The sequence below is a fragment of the Myripristis murdjan genome, chromosome 10, assembly GCF_902150065.1.
Source record: "Myripristis murdjan chromosome 10, fMyrMur1.1, whole genome shotgun sequence".
Taxonomy (NCBI): domain Eukaryota; kingdom Metazoa; phylum Chordata; class Actinopteri; order Holocentriformes; family Holocentridae; genus Myripristis; species Myripristis murdjan.
Genome location: NC_043989.1, coordinates 2,927,622 through 2,946,855, shown reverse-complemented (window position 1 = coordinate 2,946,855; position 19,234 = coordinate 2,927,622). Strand labels below are relative to the sequence as shown.

At 42.9% G+C, this 19,234-nt stretch overlaps 1 protein-coding gene across 1 annotated transcript; it reads left to right on the top strand.

The window, feature by feature from the left end:
• Positions 1-7,040: 7,040 nt before the first annotated feature.
• Positions 7,041-19,234, top strand: LOC115366974 (NACHT, LRR and PYD domains-containing protein 12-like). Its single transcript, XM_030062651.1, has 12 exons — positions 7,041-7,075; positions 7,584-7,682; positions 8,166-8,419; positions 10,179-11,976; positions 12,068-12,241; positions 13,477-13,650; positions 14,586-14,759; positions 15,062-15,235; positions 15,414-15,587; positions 18,417-18,590; positions 18,838-19,011; positions 19,144-19,234. Exons 1-12 carry the CDS (start codon positions 7,041-7,043, stop codon positions 19,232-19,234), a joined length of 3,495 nt encoding a protein of 1,164 aa, XP_029918511.1.

Sequence of the window (19,234 nt, the reverse complement as noted above, 5' to 3'; positions counted from 1 at the left end):
AGGCAGAAGTGTAAAAAGTTTAAGTTTAACATGAGGTGTGATTTTTTAAAAAAAAAATTTTTTATTGCTGGTTAATGTTTATGCTGCAGTTTGAATGTGTGTGTTAACCAATGAGTTTATGTTGTACTGCGGCTTTTCCGAGCATCTCTAACTAAATACGAGTTTATGCTATCTCCTTTCTGTGTGGCAGTCAGAAGCACAAACAGCGAGCCATGCTTTAGGTTTTTTAGCAAGCCGGAGTTTTAGTTCATGTCAGCGTCACATTTGGGAGAATGGGAGGCCGTTGATGTCTAATGGGGGAGGTTTTTGTGTGAGGTGAGGGTGCCCTCTTGTGGCTTGGATGCAATACAGCATGTGTGCAGGCTGGCTGGCTTTTTTGCAGTGAAACAAATTAATATCCATACCTGTAATGGCTTAAAACCTGCTAAAACAGGTCAGACAGATTGAACATTTAATAAACTTGAGCTGAGGGCTGCAATTCTTGTCGCGCACTTCTTGACTTGCCCTTTGTATGCATTATACCAGTGTAGTATACGCACCTTTCTGAGCTGAGAGGTTATTTTTGTTGATAGTCCCTTACAGTTAGGAGGATTGTAGTCTCCGTATTCATTCATTTTGTGTTGTTTATGATTAGCCTACATAGCATTGTTATTACATTGTATATTCCATGCCTTTTGATAATGTTTATTTCCACTGAACATAATTCATGTCTGTGCATTTGTTTATTTTCTTTATCATAGAAACCACACACACACACACACACACACACACATCAGAGTAGCCTACTTCAACTCCCAACAATGAGAGTGTGTGTGAATTGGATTTATTAAGCCATCAACATAATTTCTGTTCTTATTGGACAACCTGTGGAGAGTGTAGAGACAATCATAGAATCAGCAAGGGTCTATTCATTCAGTCTTCTTTAAGGGGTCACTAGTTTGGTACTCAGTAAAACCAACGCCTTTTTACAGCGCAGTTATAAAATGACTTATGGAACTCACACACACCCGCAGGTGATGCCTGGGACATGAGATTGGCATTAAAAAACTGACAGTCATTGCTGCAAACGAAAGGGAAACCAGATGATTTTTTCTTCTTTTTTTCTTTTGTGTGTGTGTGTGTGTGTGTGTGTGTGTGTCTATAATGCCTAAGCAGCCCTTTTCTTGCACTTCCCTAAATGACTCTTGCTCATTTTGCTCCAAAGTGGCCCAAACATGACATTGTGTTGACAGGAGCTGTTAACTGCTCAGCAGCCGCAGACCGAGTTCAGCTGGTCTCACCTGGACTCAGCCGGACTCACCTGTCACAGCAGGTAAGGACAAGGCAGTCATCCCAACAGACTTCACTGTGGCTGTGATTTTTTTTCTCTGTCCAAAGATGCATGACGCTGCATGATGAGGAGATCAGACAGAACATGACTTTTGTAAAAAAAAAAAAAAAAAAAAAAAAAAAAAAAACAGTGGTTACAGTGGTTTGATTATTATTATTATTATTTAATTGAATGTCTAATCCAATTTCTCCCTAAAGTTCCTCGTGGACGATTCATTGTGTTTTATATGTGATCACCTCAGGAAATGAATATAGGCCTATTGGATAATGAATTCATCAGAGTGCGGTCAGAAACAGATCAGGCTGTTTGGATCATTCTGGCACAGGCTGCACTCGATTCTGTCAGTCATTTGTTTCATAGCTCTGCAATAATTTTAAGAGTTTTAAGTGAAACTGAACAGGATTGAATAATTCAGGCCGCAGAAACGTCACATCACGAAGGAAAAGATTGTGAAAGTATATTTCTAATTGTTGGTGGAGGAACTTGATATGACAAGTCATTTCAAAAAAACAAGGAAGTAGCCTCAAGACTGGGAAAATCTCACCCAGCCGGTTTTGTTCAGCAGCCAGAGAAGACAGAGAAACACAATCACACAAACAAGTTCAGTTTATTTATTTAATCTGATATGGACATTACAGCAGTTATGCGCAAGCACCAGATCCACTTGATTTCGTGTTGGATGCTCATTTATAGCACCTGTCCTCAGCAGGAAATAGGACAAAAAACTGGGAAAAAAAAAAATCCAGGGGTGACAACAACATTGCTTCTCTTTACCCATGAGTTAACACCCCTATAGAAAACATTAAAATTATATTTCATTTGCAGCTCAGATGGAGGACAGCCCCAAAGTTGTGCTCCGTTGACAGAGACGCCTGATCTGTCTGATGAGGTTTATTATTTTTTATATCAGACTGTGACAGTTCATCCAGCATCTATCTATCTATCTATCTATCTATCTATCTATCTATCTATCTAAAATTGCTCAGCAACAGGAAAAGTGCAGATATGATAAAACATCATAATTCCATTTTTAAAGTAGATTTTTTTGTTACTCCACTCTTCTGTTAATCCCAAATGAAGCTTGTCTTGTTGTAATTTGTGAATAAAGTTAAAAAAACAACAAACAAACAGAAAAGGAAGGAAGGACTGTGGCCTGAGATGACCAGCAGACGCTCAGGACCGAGGGCCAGGTCCGGGTCTACGCAGGGGCAAGAGAGGGCCTGGCTCCCTCAAATAAATGTTGTGCCCCCTCAAACTAAATCCCCCAAAATATATTCAGTTAGACATGGTAAAAGGTGCTGGAGCACAATGCCCCCTCAACATTTGTGGCTGCCCCCTCATACATGCCTGGCTTGACCTGGCCCTGCCGAGGGCCCAGACACTCTCTCTCACTCTTGTTCTCTCTTCATTTGAGTATTCACATGCTTCTCTATGGGTTCAGAATGTTCTACAACCCTTGGAGTTATGAAACTTTACACAAATTAAAAAATGTACCGTCGACAACCTGGAGACAGTCTCTCTTAGTTTCTGAAAAGATGATATTATGGAGGTACAAGGTTTTGGTTGGACAGCAGTGAGATGCAGGACGCAGAGGAAGCAGTTGGGTGGGTAAGCCTGACTTACATCCCCCGCTTTGGTCACATTTCATACACCGGCACTCATGTACAGTATTTATTCTTTATGTTTCTTTAACTGGATTCCCATTAGCTGCCATTGAAATAGCAGCTGCTCTTCCCTCCTTGGGGTTTACAGTGCACAATGCATTTTTAATATTTGTCCCAGAGGCTTTAATATCCCTCTAGATGACCGTCTTCAGTGTTCTTGACGTGAACGGCAGGTCTTCTATGTATTTTCTTTTTTTCAGACATACAAGGTTTATTTATTTACCTGACATGTTTCGGCGTCTGACTTCCGCCTTCATCAGAGTGTCACTGGGTGTTGGTGTGACGCATCTTTATCAGCTGTTGTTTTTCTGCTGACCTGAAAAGGGTGTGTTGCATTTTGGTGTTGAGTATGAAGTGAGTGAGCGGATTAGTTGTATTGGGCGGTGACAAAATGTGCTTTTGCTGCATGTTTGAAATGTTTTGTCATGGTAAGAGCCTTTTGCAAACAAAATGTGTTATTTTGGGAAGAGCGCCTCTCATTAAGCCTGTGTATTTACTGTTTTGATACCAGGGTTTCTGAGTTGACAGAGGAGGTAAAGCGATTGAAAAAAAAAAAAACTGTAATGGTTACAATTTCCTTGGCAGTATGAGTGCAATGTGTGATGTCAAACCATGGAGGCTACTCTTACCGTAAAATCCTATTTTTTTTTTTTTTTTTTTTTTTTTTTTAGTTTTATACACAATTGTATTCTGTTAGCTAGACAAAATAATTAGTACAGTAACCACTGTCAGTGAAGGACTGGGCTAAGACTGAGAGGTGGACATGAGGGATATTTCAATGGTCCTCTGCCATAGTGACAAAACATCTAAACATTTTGACTTGCAGTGCTTACACAATGCCAAAGGGACGATGCATTTTGGGGGCACTGACTATTGATATGAGAAGGAAACTTCATTTTGGCACATGAGTGAACTGTTTTGGAAGAGAAATGAGCTTTTGCAGGTGAACCATGGTGTCTTGCTGAACCATCCAGGTTATTTTGGCAAAAGTACCAAGCGTGTTGAGAATGTCCGGTCTGTTTCAAGAAATGAGCCAAAGCAATTGAAAAGGATCTTTCTCATTTTGGGGGCACTGACTATTTATATGGGAAAGGAATTTAGTTCTGAAGCATGAGTGAACAGTTTTGGGAGAGATATGTGCTTTTGCAAGTGATCTATGGTGTTGTGCTGAAGTGTAAGACTGTTTTACCAAATGATCTTGAAGTTTTGAGAATGTAATTTCAGTTTCAAGAAATGACCCAAACCAATGGAGAAAAACTGTAATATCCATACCTGTAATGGCTTAAAACCTGCTCAAACAGGTCGCACAGTTTGAACATTTAATAAACTTGAGCTGAGGGCTGAAATATCCCATGCATTTTTTAGCATCAATAATCTGGGCATTGATATTTGTCTTTTTTACGTTTTGCTGCTCATGAATTGTGTGTGTGTGTGTGTGTGTGTGTGTGTGTGTGTGTGTGTTCATGTGTGTTCATGTCTGTGCATTTAGGTGGTGTAGGTTCATTATGTCCTAAGTAAATTACCGTAACGTTTTTTCTTTTTACGGACAATTTTAGAAAAACAAAAGTTTTACCTTCTTGACAGTTTCGGCGTGAATCTTCCGCCTTCATCAGAAGCGTCATCAGAATGTTAAATGGTAACACCAGCTGATAAGGCACGTCACCATCTAACATTCTGGTGACGCTTCTGATGAAGGCGGAAGATTCACGCCGAAACTGTCAAGAAGGTAAAACTTTTGTTTTTCTAAAATTGTCCGTAAAAGGAAAAAATGTCTGTGCATTTGTTTATTTTCTTTATCATAGAAACCACACACACACACACACACACACACACACACACACACACACACACATCAGAGTAGTGTACTTCAACTCCCAACAATGAGAGTGTGTGTGAATTGGATTTATTAAGCCATCAACATCATTTCTGTTCTTACTGGACAACCTGTGGAGAGTGTAGAGACAATCATAGAATCAGCACCTAAGGGTCTATTCATTCAGTCTTCTTTAAGGGGTCACTAGTTTGGTACTCAGTAAAACCAACGCCTTTTTACAGCGCAGTTATAAAATGACTTATGGAGCTCACACACACCCGCAGGTGATGCCTGGGACATGAGATTGGCATTAAAAAACTGACAGTCATTGCTGCAAACGAAAGGGAAACCAGATGATTTTTTCTTCTTTTTTTCTTTTGTGTGTGTGTGTGTGTGTGTGTGTGTGTCTATAATGCCTAAGCAGCCCTTTTCTTGCACTTCCCTAAATGACTCTTGCTCATTTTGCTCCAAAGTGGCCCAAACATGACACTGTGTTGACAGGAGCTGTTAACTGCTCAGCAGCCACAGACCGAGTTCAGCTGGTCTCACCTGGACTCAGCCGGACTCACCTGTCACAGCAGGTAAGGACAAGGCAGTCATCCCGACAGACTTCACTGTGGCTGTGATTTTTTTTTCTCTGTCCAAAGATGCATGACGCTGCAGGATGAGGAGATCAGACAGAACATGACTTTTGTAAAAAAAAAAAAAAAAAAAAAAAAAACAGTGGTTACAGTGGTTTGATTATTATTATTATTATTTAATTGAATGTCTAATCCAATTTCTCCCTAAAGTTCCTCGTGGACGATTCATTGTGTTTTATATGTGATCACCTCAGGAAATGAATATAGGCCTATTGGATAATGAATTCATCAGAGTGCGGTCAGAAACAGATCAGGCTGTTTGGATCATTCTGGCACAGGCTGCACTCGATTCTGTCAGTCATTTGTTTCATAGCTCTGCAATAATTTTAAGAGTTTTAAGTGAAACTGAACGGGATTGAATAATTCAGCCCGCAGAAACGTCACATCACGAGGGAAAAGATTGTGAAAGTATATTTCTAATGTGTCGGTGGAGGAACTTCATATGACAAGTTATTTCATAAAAAAACAAGGAAGTAGCCCCAAGAGTGGGAAAATCTCAGCTTCACCCAGCGGGTTTTGTTCAGCAGACAGAGAAGACAGAGAAACACACTCACACAAACAAGTTCAGTTTATTTCTTTCTTTATTTTAATCTGATATGGACATTACAGCAGTTATGCGCAAGCACCAGATCCACTTGATCTAGTGTTGGATGCTTATTTACAGCACCTGTCCTCAGGAGGAAAAAGGACAAAAAGCTGAAAAAAAAATCCAGGGGTGACAACAACATTGCTTCTCTTTGCCCATGAGTTAACACCCCTATAGAAAACATTAAAATTATATTTCATTCGCAGCTCAGATGGAGGACAGCCCCAAAGTTGTGCTCCATTGACAGAGACGCCTGATCTGTCTGATGAGGTTTATTATTTTTCATATCAGACTGTGACAGTTCATCCAGCATCTATCTATCTATCTATCTATCTATCTATCTATCTATCTATCTATCTATCTAAAATTGCTCAGCAACAGGAAAAGTGCAGATATGATAAAACATCATAATTCCATTTTTAAAGTAGATTTTTTTGTTACTCCACTCTTCTGTTAATCCCAAATGAAGCTTGTCTTATTGTTGTAATTTGTGAATAAAGTTAAAAAACAACAAACAAACAGAAAAGGAAGGAAGGACTGTGGCCTGAGACGACCAGCAGACGCTCAGGACCGAGGACCCAGACACTCTCTCTCTCTCTTGTTCTCTCTTCATTTGAGTATTCACATGCTTCTCTATGGGTTCAGAATGTTCTACAACCCTTGGAGTTATGAAACTTTACACAAATTAAAAAATGTACCGTCGACAACCTGGAGACTGTCTCCCTTAGTTTCTGAAAAGATGATATTATGGAGGTACAAGGTTTTGGTTGGACAGCAGTGAGATGCAGGACGCAGAGGAAGCAGTTGGGTGGGTAAGCCTGACTTACATCCCCCACTTTGGTCACATTTCATACACCTGCACTCATGTACAGTATTTATTCTTTATGTTTCTTTAACTGGATTCCCATTAGCTGCCATTGAAATAGCAGCTGCTCTTCCCTCCTTGGGGTCCACAGTGCACAATGCATTTTTAATATTTGTCCCAGAGGCTTTAATATCCCTCTAGATGACCATCTTCAGTGTTCTTGACGTGAACGGCAGGTGCTTCAAGCATTACGTACACACTGTATATGTACCAACAGAAACACCTTGTTGTAATGAATGAGCCCGGTGGTTTGTTTGTGTCAAGGTGTTGGCTCGGCGATGGATGGGTGTGAGGAGAGAAAGAGGAGGTTCCCTGCCTCTAGAACCACTCTGTCCGAGGAACATGACAGCCAGACCAAAGCTCAGAGGTAAGACGAGGATCTCTGACTGTCCGTGACTGTTCTCCATCTCAGAGCTCAGTAGGCAAACCAGCACAGCAGCATCATTCACAGGAAAGCTCTGTGTGTGTTGTGTTGAAGCCCAGTCCAGCAGGGGAGACCAGACCCCCCTGAACCTGAACCTGCACCCAGCTGTGTGTCCATGAAGAGTGACTGGTCTATGGATCATCGTGCACAATTTAAAGATACAGATGCTTTTGAAGATAAGTAAGTCTTCACTGTCTTAGTGCCCTGACTGAGAAACTAAAGTCTTTTTTTACACAGTGTTCATAATATGTTTCTGTCAGGATCCAGCAGCAGAGACCAGACTCCTCTGTGCTCAGCTGTGTGTCCATGAAGAGTGCCTCGTCTTTAGATCGACTTTTTGCCTTTTCAAAGGTTCAAAGGTAATGATTTCAACCTGATTAAGGTTGTTTTCACATTCCCAGGTTGTAGATAAATAATTGCTTTGGCCCTTTGTATGCAGGCATTTGATTGAGTTTCCTCTTTCAAAACATCTTATCCAACTCATCAGAGCAACACTCAGAGTGAGGTTCATCTTGTGTGTGTGTGTGTGTGTGTGTGTGTGTGTGTGTGTGTGTGTGTGTGTGTGTGTGTGTGTGTGTGTGCGTGCATCTAGTTTCTTCCACAGAGCCCACCAGCAGAGCTCAGAGGTTGCCAGCGGTCAGTCTACCCAGAAGCATCAAACAGACCTGGCCTCTGTATTTAAGGTGTGTAAATGTGCAACAGCCCTTACTGCAGATACAAACTCACTGCAAGTCAGCCATTCTGACAGTAACAGGCTCCATGCTGCCCTCTGGTGGGGCTTTTCAATCACTGCAAAATTGATGTGATTGTATGTTTGGTTGTGCATCCACATTTTCATGCAGAAACTTCCTGTATGTTCTGTTCCAGCTGCTTGAGCAAAATATTGTCACCTTTGTGAACAACGAACTGAAAAACTCCCTGAGGGTTCTGAGCACAGATTACCCAGAATGCTTAGAGAGTCAAAGGGAGGGTGAGGAGGTGTTGAACGGTGAGGAGGAGGAGCAGAGGAGGAGCAGCAGAAAAGCTTTTCTGCAGATCACACTGCACTTCCTGAGGAGGATGAAGCATGAGGAGCTGGCTGAGCGTCTGCAGAGCAGTAAGAGGCTTTAACAGGTTGAACATGAAAGTAGGTGAAAAGAGACATGGTGGGGAAATGGAAATGGTTGCATTTGTAAATGCTGCTGTAGAGGAATAAAGTACAGGAGAAGAGGTTGTTCAGTTGGAAGATCCTTTATTCAAAAGACCTGGGTGTTGTCTCTGCCGCGGCAAGTTTTTACACACATACACATCTGCACCAACACCACTTGTATTCAATTGCTTGACCACCAATTAAAATCTCTCCCTCATGTCTATAAGAGACTTTGATGGACCTTGAACCATCATCCAATGAGTGCATTTGACCTGCCTCAACCCTTACAAAACTTCCCAGAAATCAGAGTCATATTTGCCAAAAAAATCCCCCATGTCCTCTTCAGAGCATAACAGGATGCTCTCCTCTTTCTCTTGGCAGTATCGGCTTCCTTTCACCATCATTTGTGATCATCTCAATGGCTCCATTTGTCTTGTGTTGTTTCAATCTCATGGATGGCCAGTTCTGGGAACTGATCAAAACTGATCAAACTGATTTGAGCTGCACGTCTAATTCAAAAGAAGAATTGAAAATAACACCAAACATTCTTTACATTAGGATTCCAGCAGGGTGTCATACAACCAAGGAAGGATGAGATATTGTCTGAAGGCATAGGTGGAAGCTGAGAGGGTTTAAGTACCAGTTTTATTTTCACTGAGGTAGAGAATTTTTTGCCAAGAGCCATGTGTTAACGTAAACCAGTCAACTAGATAAGGAATTGGAAGTTGAGTCAGTGTTGAATTTCAGCAGCAGGTTTATCATCTTTTTTTTTTTTTTTTTTAAATATAGACCCCAGAGGCAGCATATGTAATGCAAATAGTAGTGACCCCAATATGGACCCTTGTGGTACACCACAGGTCAGAGGGGGTGACTGAGAAGAGTAATCACCAGTGATGACAGAAAAAGATCTGTCTGTCAGATAAGATTTAAAACCATTTAAATTTGGTTTAAAACTGGTGGTGCTGTGACAGAATGATGTCTCAGTGTTGCAGAAAGTGGGTGAACGGTCAACATTGTGTAAATTTTTTAGTAGTGTGTTACGGTCCTTAATTTAATTGCATGCATTACCATGTTAACTTTGACAGTCCTATTGATAATATTTGAGAAATGTGGCTGGGCAGGTTTAGTGACGTAGACCAACAAGGTCGCAGCCTGTCTCAGACAAATTTGGCATGTCCACAAACCATCTCCATTACAAATTCCACTTGGGCAGCTCAATAACCCCACCCCCACGCACCTTTTTACCTTGACCTGCAAATACTTACAAATACAAATGAAACTGTGAGCAGAGGAAATCAAATAAACACACCAATAAACTGAGGCAGTATAGAGCACAGAAGCAGTTGGCCTCTAATCAGAGCAGAGTTGGTGTCAGGACTGATCTCATGGGATTTCATGCTGGGGCACGTACACATAAACACACACTCATACAAACCTGAAAACAGAGAGCAGGAAATGTTCAGTGTTAGTGATTCCCACTGCAGTGGTGGGCCAACTTAACTAGACGTGCCTAATCTTGTTACTGATAAAATGGGGATCATTTGAGACAGAAGACAACAGTGAGCTACTTTCTTAACTGTTGTTTTTTCACATTTCATAGTATAGTTATTATTTATATTCATTTAGCTTATCATGACAAACCACTGGATAGCTATAGCAGACTGTGGTCCTCTTAAACCTCAACCCCCGTTCATTTATTGATGTTATTTTTTGTTTGTCCATTCAGAAACTCTTGCTGCAGCATGCCAACGTGAGCTGAAATCTAATCTGAAGCAGACGTTTGAGTGTGTCTTTGAGGGGATTGCTAAAGCGGGAAATCCAACACTTCTGAATCAGATCTACACAGAGCTGTACATCACAGAGGGAGAGAGTGGAGAGCTCAATGAGGAACATGAGGTTATTCAGATTGAAACAGCATCCAGGAAACCAGACACACCAGAAACACCAATCAGATGTGAGGACATCTTTAAACCTTTACCTGGAAGAGATCGACCAATCAGGACAGTGATGACAAAGGGAGTGGCTGGCATTGGGAAAACAGTCTTAACACAGAAATTCACTCTGGACTGGGCTGAACACAAAGCCAACCAGCATATACACTTCACATTTCCATTTACTTTCAGAGAGCTGAATCTGCTGAAAGGGAGAAAGTTCAGCTTGGTGGAACTTCTTCATCACTTCTTTACTGAGACCAGAGAAGCAGGAATCAGCAGGTTTGAGCAGTTCCAGGTTGTGTTGATCTTTGACGGTCTGGATGAGTGTCGACTTCCTCTGGACTTCAAGAACAACCAGATCCTGACTGATGTTACAGAGTCCACCTCAGTGGACGTTCTTCTGACAAACCTCATCAAGGGGAAACTGCTTCCCTCTGCTCGCCTCTGGATAACCACACGACCCGCAGCAGCCAATCAGATCCCTCCTGAGTGCGTTGACATGGTGACAGAGGTGAGAGGCTTCACTGACCCACAGAAGGAGGAATACTTCAGGAAGAGATTCAGAGATAAGGAGCAGGCCAGCAGAATCATCTCCCACATCAAGACGTCACGAAGCCTCCACATCATGTGCCACATCCCAGTCTTCTGCTGGATCACTGCTACAGTTCTGGAGGACGTGTTGAAAACCAGTGAGGGAGGAGACCTGCCCAAGACCCTGACTGAGATGTACATCCACTTCCTGGTGGTTCAGTCCAAAGTCCAGACTGCCAGGTATCATGGGAGAGCTCAGACAGATGCTCTCTGGACTACAGAGACCAGGGAGACAATCCTGTCTCTGGGAAAACTGGCTTTTGAGCAACTGGAGAAAGGCAACCTGATCTTCTATGAAGCAGACCTGGCAGAGTGTGGCATTGATATCAGAGCAGCCTCAGTGTACTCAGGAGTGTTCACACAGATCTTTAAAGAGGAGCGTGGGCTGTACCAGGACAAGGTTTTCTGCTTCGTCCATCTGAGCCTTCAGGAGTTTCTGGCTGCGGTTTATGTCACTGTCTCATTCATCAGCACAGGCGTCAATTTACTGTCAGAGGCATATTCAGTTTCCTGGTGGTTTACACTATTCAGCATTAAATCCAAATTAAAATTCCTCTACCAGAGCGCTGTGGAAAAGGCCTTACAGAGTCCAAATGGACACCTGGACTTGTTCCTGCGCTTCCTTCTGGGTCTTTCACTGCAGACCAATCAGACTCTCCTACGAGGCCTGTTGACACAGACAGGAAGCTCACAATCAAGTATAACAATCAAGTACATCAAGGAGAAGATTAGGGACAGTCCATCTCCAGAGAGAAGCATCAATCTGTTCCACTGTCTGAATGAGTTGAATGACCGCTCTCTAGTGGAGGAGATCCAAAAATACCTCAGATCAGGAAGTCTCTCCAGAAGTGAACTCTCCCCTGCTCAGTGGTCAGCTCTGGTCTTCATCCTACTGTCATCAGAAGAAGATCTGGATGAGTTTGACCTGAAGAAATACTCTGCTTCAGAGGAGGCTCTTCTGAAGCTGCTGCCAGTGGTCAAGGCCTCCAGGAAATCTGTGTAGGTTCAAAGATACCTGGATGAGTTAAATGATATTTGTACAAAAGTGAAGAAAATACATATTTTCAAAGATACTGTCTTTGTCATCCAGGCTGAGTGGCTGTAATCTGTCAGAGAGAAGCTGTGCAGCTCTGGCCTCAGTTCTCAGCTCCCAGTCCTCTAGTCTGAGAGAGCTGGACCTGAGCAATAACGAGCTGCAGGACTCAGGAGTGAAGCATCTCTCTGCTGGACTGGAGAGTCCACACTGCAGACTGGAGACTCTCAGGTCAGATCAGTTCAAGTACACACTCATTTCATTATTTTAGGTTTAGTGTTGAGTCGTCCTTTTGGAGGCCAAGGCACCCAATCACAGCCAATATTGCCAGATGCTCCAAAGATCATTCAAAAACAAGTTTTCCAACTTGACAAGACAGTCTATTTTCTTCTCTTATTGTCTGTCCAGCTAGTTTAGCTTCAGCAGCTGAGGCTATGTAGAGAATCTGATTTGTTTCCATCCTGAGCCAACTGCCAATTCTTCATGAAACTACTTTTCTTTTTACTCTTTGTTTCTGAGCGTCCCCTGAAACCGTTTGGCGACCCCTGGGGAGTCCCGCCTCACAGTTTTAAACCTTTAGTTTAGACGATACACATTTTAAGGTGCTTCAAGTAATGACATTTGGAACCATTAATGCTTTTAAACTGCCGGTTATATAACAGATCATTATCACACAGCCTCAATACAAGTGGAAATCTTCACCATCATTGTCAGTACTGTGGTGTGTGACAATAACCATAATAGCTGAGATTCTTGAAAATATTTGAAATCCATTTATTGCCATGTACAATGCTGTTTTGCAATTGCTCAGCACTGCCCCCTCATGTTCAAAAGGCTGTACTGCAATTGTTGATTTTTAATCTCACTGCAGTCAAAGGCTCAGGCTTTCTCCCCTTATGGGCTTTGCTATAAGCCATGCTGCTATATCACTTTCCATTTATCTTGGAAAGTAAAGTTCATGTTGGTTTGACAAGAGTTCAGCTTCCAGGTCAATCTGGCATAGCGCTGCACTGTGATTGGCTGGGAGCTACACACCTGCTGCCCAAAGGCCGATGCCCCCACAAGAATCCTGAGCTCAGCAAAGCAAGGAAATCCAGGCAGAGGGCAGGGTCCCTGCCGACAAACACACCAACACACACACACACACACACACACACACACACACACACACACACACCAACACACACTGCTAGTGGCTCACAAGTCATGACGCAGAGGATAATTTTTCTATGGTTCTATACCTTTTTTTTTTTTTTTTTTTAGGAAAGTCCTACTCATTCTGCCTTTAAGGGTGGGGTAGGTTATAGCATCAACTGCATGTTTGATCTCTGAAAAACAAAATGATTCGACACTAAACTCCCTCCTGCTCATAATCTGTGAGTTGCCCTGGAAGCCCAGGATCCAAAATGTAAAGGAAAATGTTCTGTTTTTTTTTTTTTTTGTTTGTTTTGTTTTGTTTTTTTCAGGTTGAATCAAAGCAGACTCACAAAAGATTGCTGTAAGCAGCTGTCGTCACTTCTCAGCTCCCAGTCCTCCAGTCTGAGAGAGCTGGACCTGAGCAACAACGAGCTGCAGGACTCAGGAGTGAAGCTGCTATCTGCTGGACTGCAGAGTCCACACTGCAGACTGGAGGCTCTCAGGTCAGGACTCCTCAACTTGTAAATCAGAGATGTCAGAGATCCGGCCTACAGGGCAAATCCGTCCCGTGAGCGCATCTCATCCAGCTTACCGGATGCTTTGAAGGGCAAAAGGAAACAGCTTGAAATATTTCCATCCACCTATCAGCAACTATGTGTAATAAGCAAAATAAGTGGATTCTATGATAAACTAATAAATTACTAATAAATTATGATAAATTGATTAGACCTAGCATTACAAACAGTCCACTGGCCAGAAGTAAAGAAAAACCCAACAGGCTGGTTGCTGTGTTGTGTTCATTTAGCAAACCTGCTTTCAAAAAAACAAAATCAAAATCAGAAATCACAATCAGAATCAGAAAGATTTTTTTTTATTGCCAAGTAAGTTTGCACAAACAAGGGATGTGACTTGGAGTTAAGGGTAAAAGGTCAACATAGAATGTAGAATTTTTCAGGGATGATGGAGAGAGCAGTTATTTTCCTCTGGGAGGTAAATTAAAACCTGTCTGCTGTGTATTTGTCGCATGTCTGTCTTCTGCTTTATGTAATTCTACATTATGTCTTATTTTCATGAGCCAACATGCAAGCTTTCATTGGTTGGTCAGCTATAAATTGATTGATTTAAAATGATAAATCAGAAAGTAGCCTAAAATATCCATGTGTGGAGTCATATTGACATAAACAAAAAAATAAATACATAAAAAATACGGCCCGTGTGAGGTTGACAAATTTGAACAGTTGCAGCCCACTACCTGATATGAGTCTGACACTCCTGCTTTAAATGGAGAAACTTAACATTAGAATTGAAGAGTCATTTTACTTTGATGTTAAAATCTGCAAATCAACATTCCTCTCATTATCTCATAAAGTAAACACAGCAATCACATTAATAAATAGAAGAGTAAGATTTCATATCTTATATTTTCATGTCCCTCCAGGCTGAGAGGCTGTAATCTGTCAGAGAGAAGCTGTGAGGCTCTGGCCTCAGTTCTCAGCTCCCAGTCCTCCAGTCTGAGAGAGCTGGACCTGAGCAACAACCAGCTGCAGGACTCAGGACTGAAGCTGCTCTCTGCTGCACTGAAGAGTCCACACTGCAGTCTGGAGGCTCTCAGGTGAGACTTGGTCAACAATACATTCATTAAATATGATATAATTCCTGTGATGCTAGAAATTATCTTTGGACAGATAATTAGTTACTTCAACCTCTGCTGGATGTATTAAGCATACAACATGATCTAAGGCACTCTGAGCTCATTAAGATAAGACGGTCAACTAGCAGCACCGGCCGTTCTGGTATTCTCCAGAACGTCCAGATGGCCAGTCTGCCCCTGCACCTGAGCAAGAAACTGAGCTCCTTCCTGCTGACCAGTGTGTTAAACCTCAAGAAAAATGTTTCTGTCTGTTTTTGTGCCAGGTTGAGTCAAATCAGGCTCACAAAAGATTTCTGTAAGCAGCTGTCATCGCTTCTCAGCTCCCAATCCTCTAGTCTGAGAGAGCTGGACCTGAGCAACAACCAGCTGCAGGACTCAGGAGTGAAGCTGCTCTCTGCTGGACTGAGGAGTCCAAACTGCAGACTGGAGGCTTTCAGGTGAGACTGGGTCAACAATACATTCACTTAATGTGATATAATTCCTGTGATGCTGGAAATTATCCTTGGACAGATAATTAGTTACTTCAACCTCTGCTGGATGTATTAAGTATACAACATGATCTTTCCTACATATAAAAAATAAAATAAAATCTCTTCAACATTCATTTTTCCACAGACTGAGAGGCTGTAATCTGTCAGAGAGCAGCTGTGCAGCTCTGGCCTCAGCTCTCAGCTCCCGGTCCTCCAGTCTGAGAGAGCTGGACCTGAGTAACAACCAGCTGCAGGATCCAGGAGTGAAGCATCTCTCTGCTGGACTGAAGAGTCCACACTGCAGACTGGAGGCTCTCAGGTCAGGACTCCTCAAAATGAGCCTGCAAGTTTGCAAGGCACTTCTCCCTCCTGTGTTTCTAAATGTTTCTTTTTGCCATTTTGACAAATCTCCCTTTTCGCACCACCTTCCTCAAAATGTTTCTCTCTCTTCTCCCACTTTTTGTCATAGCCTACAGGGGTGATAACAATCAATAAATCAATAACTAAATAAATGAACAAAACTATTGCAAGGGGTCATTTTACGATGATTTTACGATGTAAAAAAGGCATGTAATATTGTTTAATGTAGCTTTATTGTGAAGGTGTGCAGCCAAATTGCTGGTAGACCCTTGAATGAGCTGGAGGTCCCTGAAAGAGGCCCGATCAGTCTCGGCGAAGCCCCGAGTCACTATTGTTATCCTGCGTGTTTCTTATTAGTGTCTCGGGGCAGCACCAAGTCACTATTGTCCCTACTATAGCAAAGCTATAGACTGTATAGAGGGACAAAAGCTATAGAGTTACTAATGTTATCCTGCGTGTTTCTTATTCTTCTTCTTATTATTATTATTTCGACTTCCTCTTCTGTAAAATTTTGGTTCGCTACTCCTACCACAGTTTCGAAAAAATCTATGACATTGTCATTATGAAAACGTGCGTCTCAGTCGGGATGGGTGTGCTGTGACTTCTGTACATTCTTGGAGTTACCATGGCGACAAAAATCCCCAGAAACTGCGCAAATGTCCCATCCACAATGAATGGCCTCAAATTTCGCAAGGCCCATACTCCTACACCGTCGAGAATACCTCGACACAGTCAATGTACGAAATATGCGGCTCGGTCAAATCTCCTAGCCTGCAAAGTCACTATTGTCCCTCTATAGCTTTGCTTCAGAAAAACGTGCGTCTTGTGGAGAAGAAGCAGCGTCTGAATTTTAAAGCAGCTCCGACTTTCCGTTTTTCCGCAATTCCAGTTTGGAGCTGAAATCCGGACGCAATACACACTAATGGCGGAATGTTCGGAGAGCCTGCCAGGGAGAAAGTCCCCTCTCACTGACACAGAGATACACACGCGGCTTTGTATCTCTCCTGTTCTGTCTCAAGGGCCACTAGCACTGCTGCCAATGCATCCCAGCACTGACCCCAGACACTAATGGAAGTCCATAGCCACGACCCCAAACACCTTAGCAACCCCATAACTACCACCCTAACTACCATAGCAACCACCTAGCAACGCCCTAGCAATCGCCTAGCAACACCCTAGCAACCATCAGGAACACCACAGAAACACCCTAGCAACCACCCAGAACACCATAGCAACCACCTAGAAACGCCCTAGCAACCACCCAGAACGCCATAGCAACTGCCTAGAAACACCCTAGCAACCATCAGGAACACCATAGAAACAACCTATCAAGGCCCTAGCAACCATCCAGAACACCACAGCAACCACCTAGCAACGCCCTAGCAACCATCAAGAACACCATAGCAACCACCTAGCAACATCATGGCAACCATCAGGAACACCATAGCAACTGCCTAGCATCGCCCTAGCAACCACCCAGACCACCATAGCAACCACCTAGCAATGCCCTAGCAACCATCAAGAACAAAAATCCCCAGAAACTGCGCAAAAAAAACTGCCCGGAAAATACCTGGAGCACAGTAACTGCCTTCTAGCACTCCAACAACACTGCACAATCTACAAACAGCATAGGGCTGGTGGTTTACCACATGTCCCTGCGGTCGCAAGGGTGGCAAGCACATTCAAAGTTTCTTCAGAAACACATCACATGTGCACACTAACATGCCCACACACAGACACACATATTCTTGTCTTTATATCTTTGTGAGGACATTTATTGACATAATGCACACTCTACACACTCTTACACACACACACACACACACACACACAATATATAACTGAATGCAGTTCACTTTGTTCACTGATCACTGTTCATACTTTTTAGTGACACAGACACATACACCCACGCAGATACACACTCTTCCACGCACATACACTACATAGCTGAATGTAATTCGCTTTGTTCATACATCACTATTCTTACTTTTTAGTGATTCAGACAGAGGTCAGACACACACCCCCTGGTAACAGCCCCCTGGAAACGGCCCCCGAGGCACTCTCAAAATTTCCGCGCGGGAATTTTCTAGTTCTTGCTGTTATCAGCTTTGTAAATGCCACCTTATAATATGCAATTTGTTCTTGTATTTATTTTGTATGATATCTATTTATTACTGCTGGCTGTGAACCAAATTGCCCCCTTGGGGATAATGAAGTTATGAGGATGAGGATGAAGAGCGACACCACACTGCCCTGTTTTCTATTGGACAGGGAGGGGCCGGTGATGTAAGGACGGTGTCCAGTCGTAGGAGATGAAAATATTCTGCCAGCCAACTTTGACTGTTGTGTTTACACACCACAACCACTAAAAATCCAACTCATTCTCATTATCTTTCCATTAATAAATGATTGTACACTAGAGGCCTCTGATTTGAGCCATTTCTTTGTGATGGCCTTTTTCTTTGCCACTGACATTACTGCCAGACACACCGACTTTCTGACTTACTGGAATTCTTTCAAGAAATAATAAGATAGTGGAGCCTCCTAATGGCAGCATTAAAGTCCTTCTGCACTCAAAAAATGTGTTTTTCTTCTGTTTCTGTCTCCTAAAATGTGTGAGCCTGACTCTGCTGACTGCATCTGGTCAGAGTTTGTCACTAGAGAGTTCAAGATTATCATTATTATTCCACGTTTCCATATACAGCCATAACTGCAGTGTCTAATGGAGCACTGATGATAATCACATTAATGAAGATGAATGATTTCTCATCTCTCCATGTTCTTTCAGGCTGGGTGTCTGTCAGCTGTCAGAGAGAAGCTGTGCAGCTCTGGCCTCAGCTCTCAGCTCCCAGTCCTCTAGTCTGAGAGAGCTGGACCTGAGCAACAACGAGCTGCAGGACTCAGGAGTGAAGCTGCTCTCTGCTGGACTGGAGAGTCCACACTGCAGACTGGAGGCTCTCAGGTCAGGACTCCTCAACCTGCTCAGCACAAGACCACTTAAATCCTGCTTTACATGCAGGTTAATGTCAGGGAATCAACACTGAACTTGTAATGGTGTGATTCTGAAACCAGTTGTGATCCCAACATTTAGCTCTACTCCCTGGGCCCTGTGCTCTGCCTGCGCTGACTCTGTTTCCTTAGTTCCTCTCCTGTGTGTGTGTGTGTGTGTGTGTGTGTGTGTGTGTGTGTGTGTGTGTGTGTGTGTGCAGGCTGTCAGGCTGTCTGCTCACACAGGAAGGCTGTGCTGCTCTGGCCTCAGCTCTGAGCTCCAACCCGTCCCACCTGAGAGAGCTGGACCTGAGCTACAATCATCCAGGAGCCTCAGGAGAGAAGCTGCTCTCTGCTGGACTGAAGGATCCAACCTGGAGACTGAAGACGCTCAGGTGGGGAGAGACACACACAACGTCTTACAGAGGGCTGACACACTGACCAGCTGAGGAATATTGTTTGGTTTTTGATATGAGTGATACTGTCTGGTAGACCATTCACACTGAATGTTATGTACCGTTTTCCAGTGTGGAGCATGGTGGAGAGCAGAGGCTGAGACCGGGTCTGAGGAAGTGTAAGTGTGGATTTAGTTTTATTCATAAAGTCCCTGTGAACTGA

Coding starts and splice junctions, on each gene's coding strand:
- LOC115366974 (XM_030062651.1), top strand. CDS start 7,041: ATGACCATCTTCAGTGTTCTTGACGTGAACGGCAG. Junction 7,683..8,165: donor GCCTTTTCAAAGGTTCAAAG/GTAATGATTTCA, acceptor ATTTTCATGCAG/AAACTTCCTGTATGTTCTGT. Junction 13,651..14,585: donor TGCAGACTGGAGGCTCTCAG/GTCAGGACTCCT, acceptor ATGTCCCTCCAG/GCTGAGAGGCTGTAATCTGT.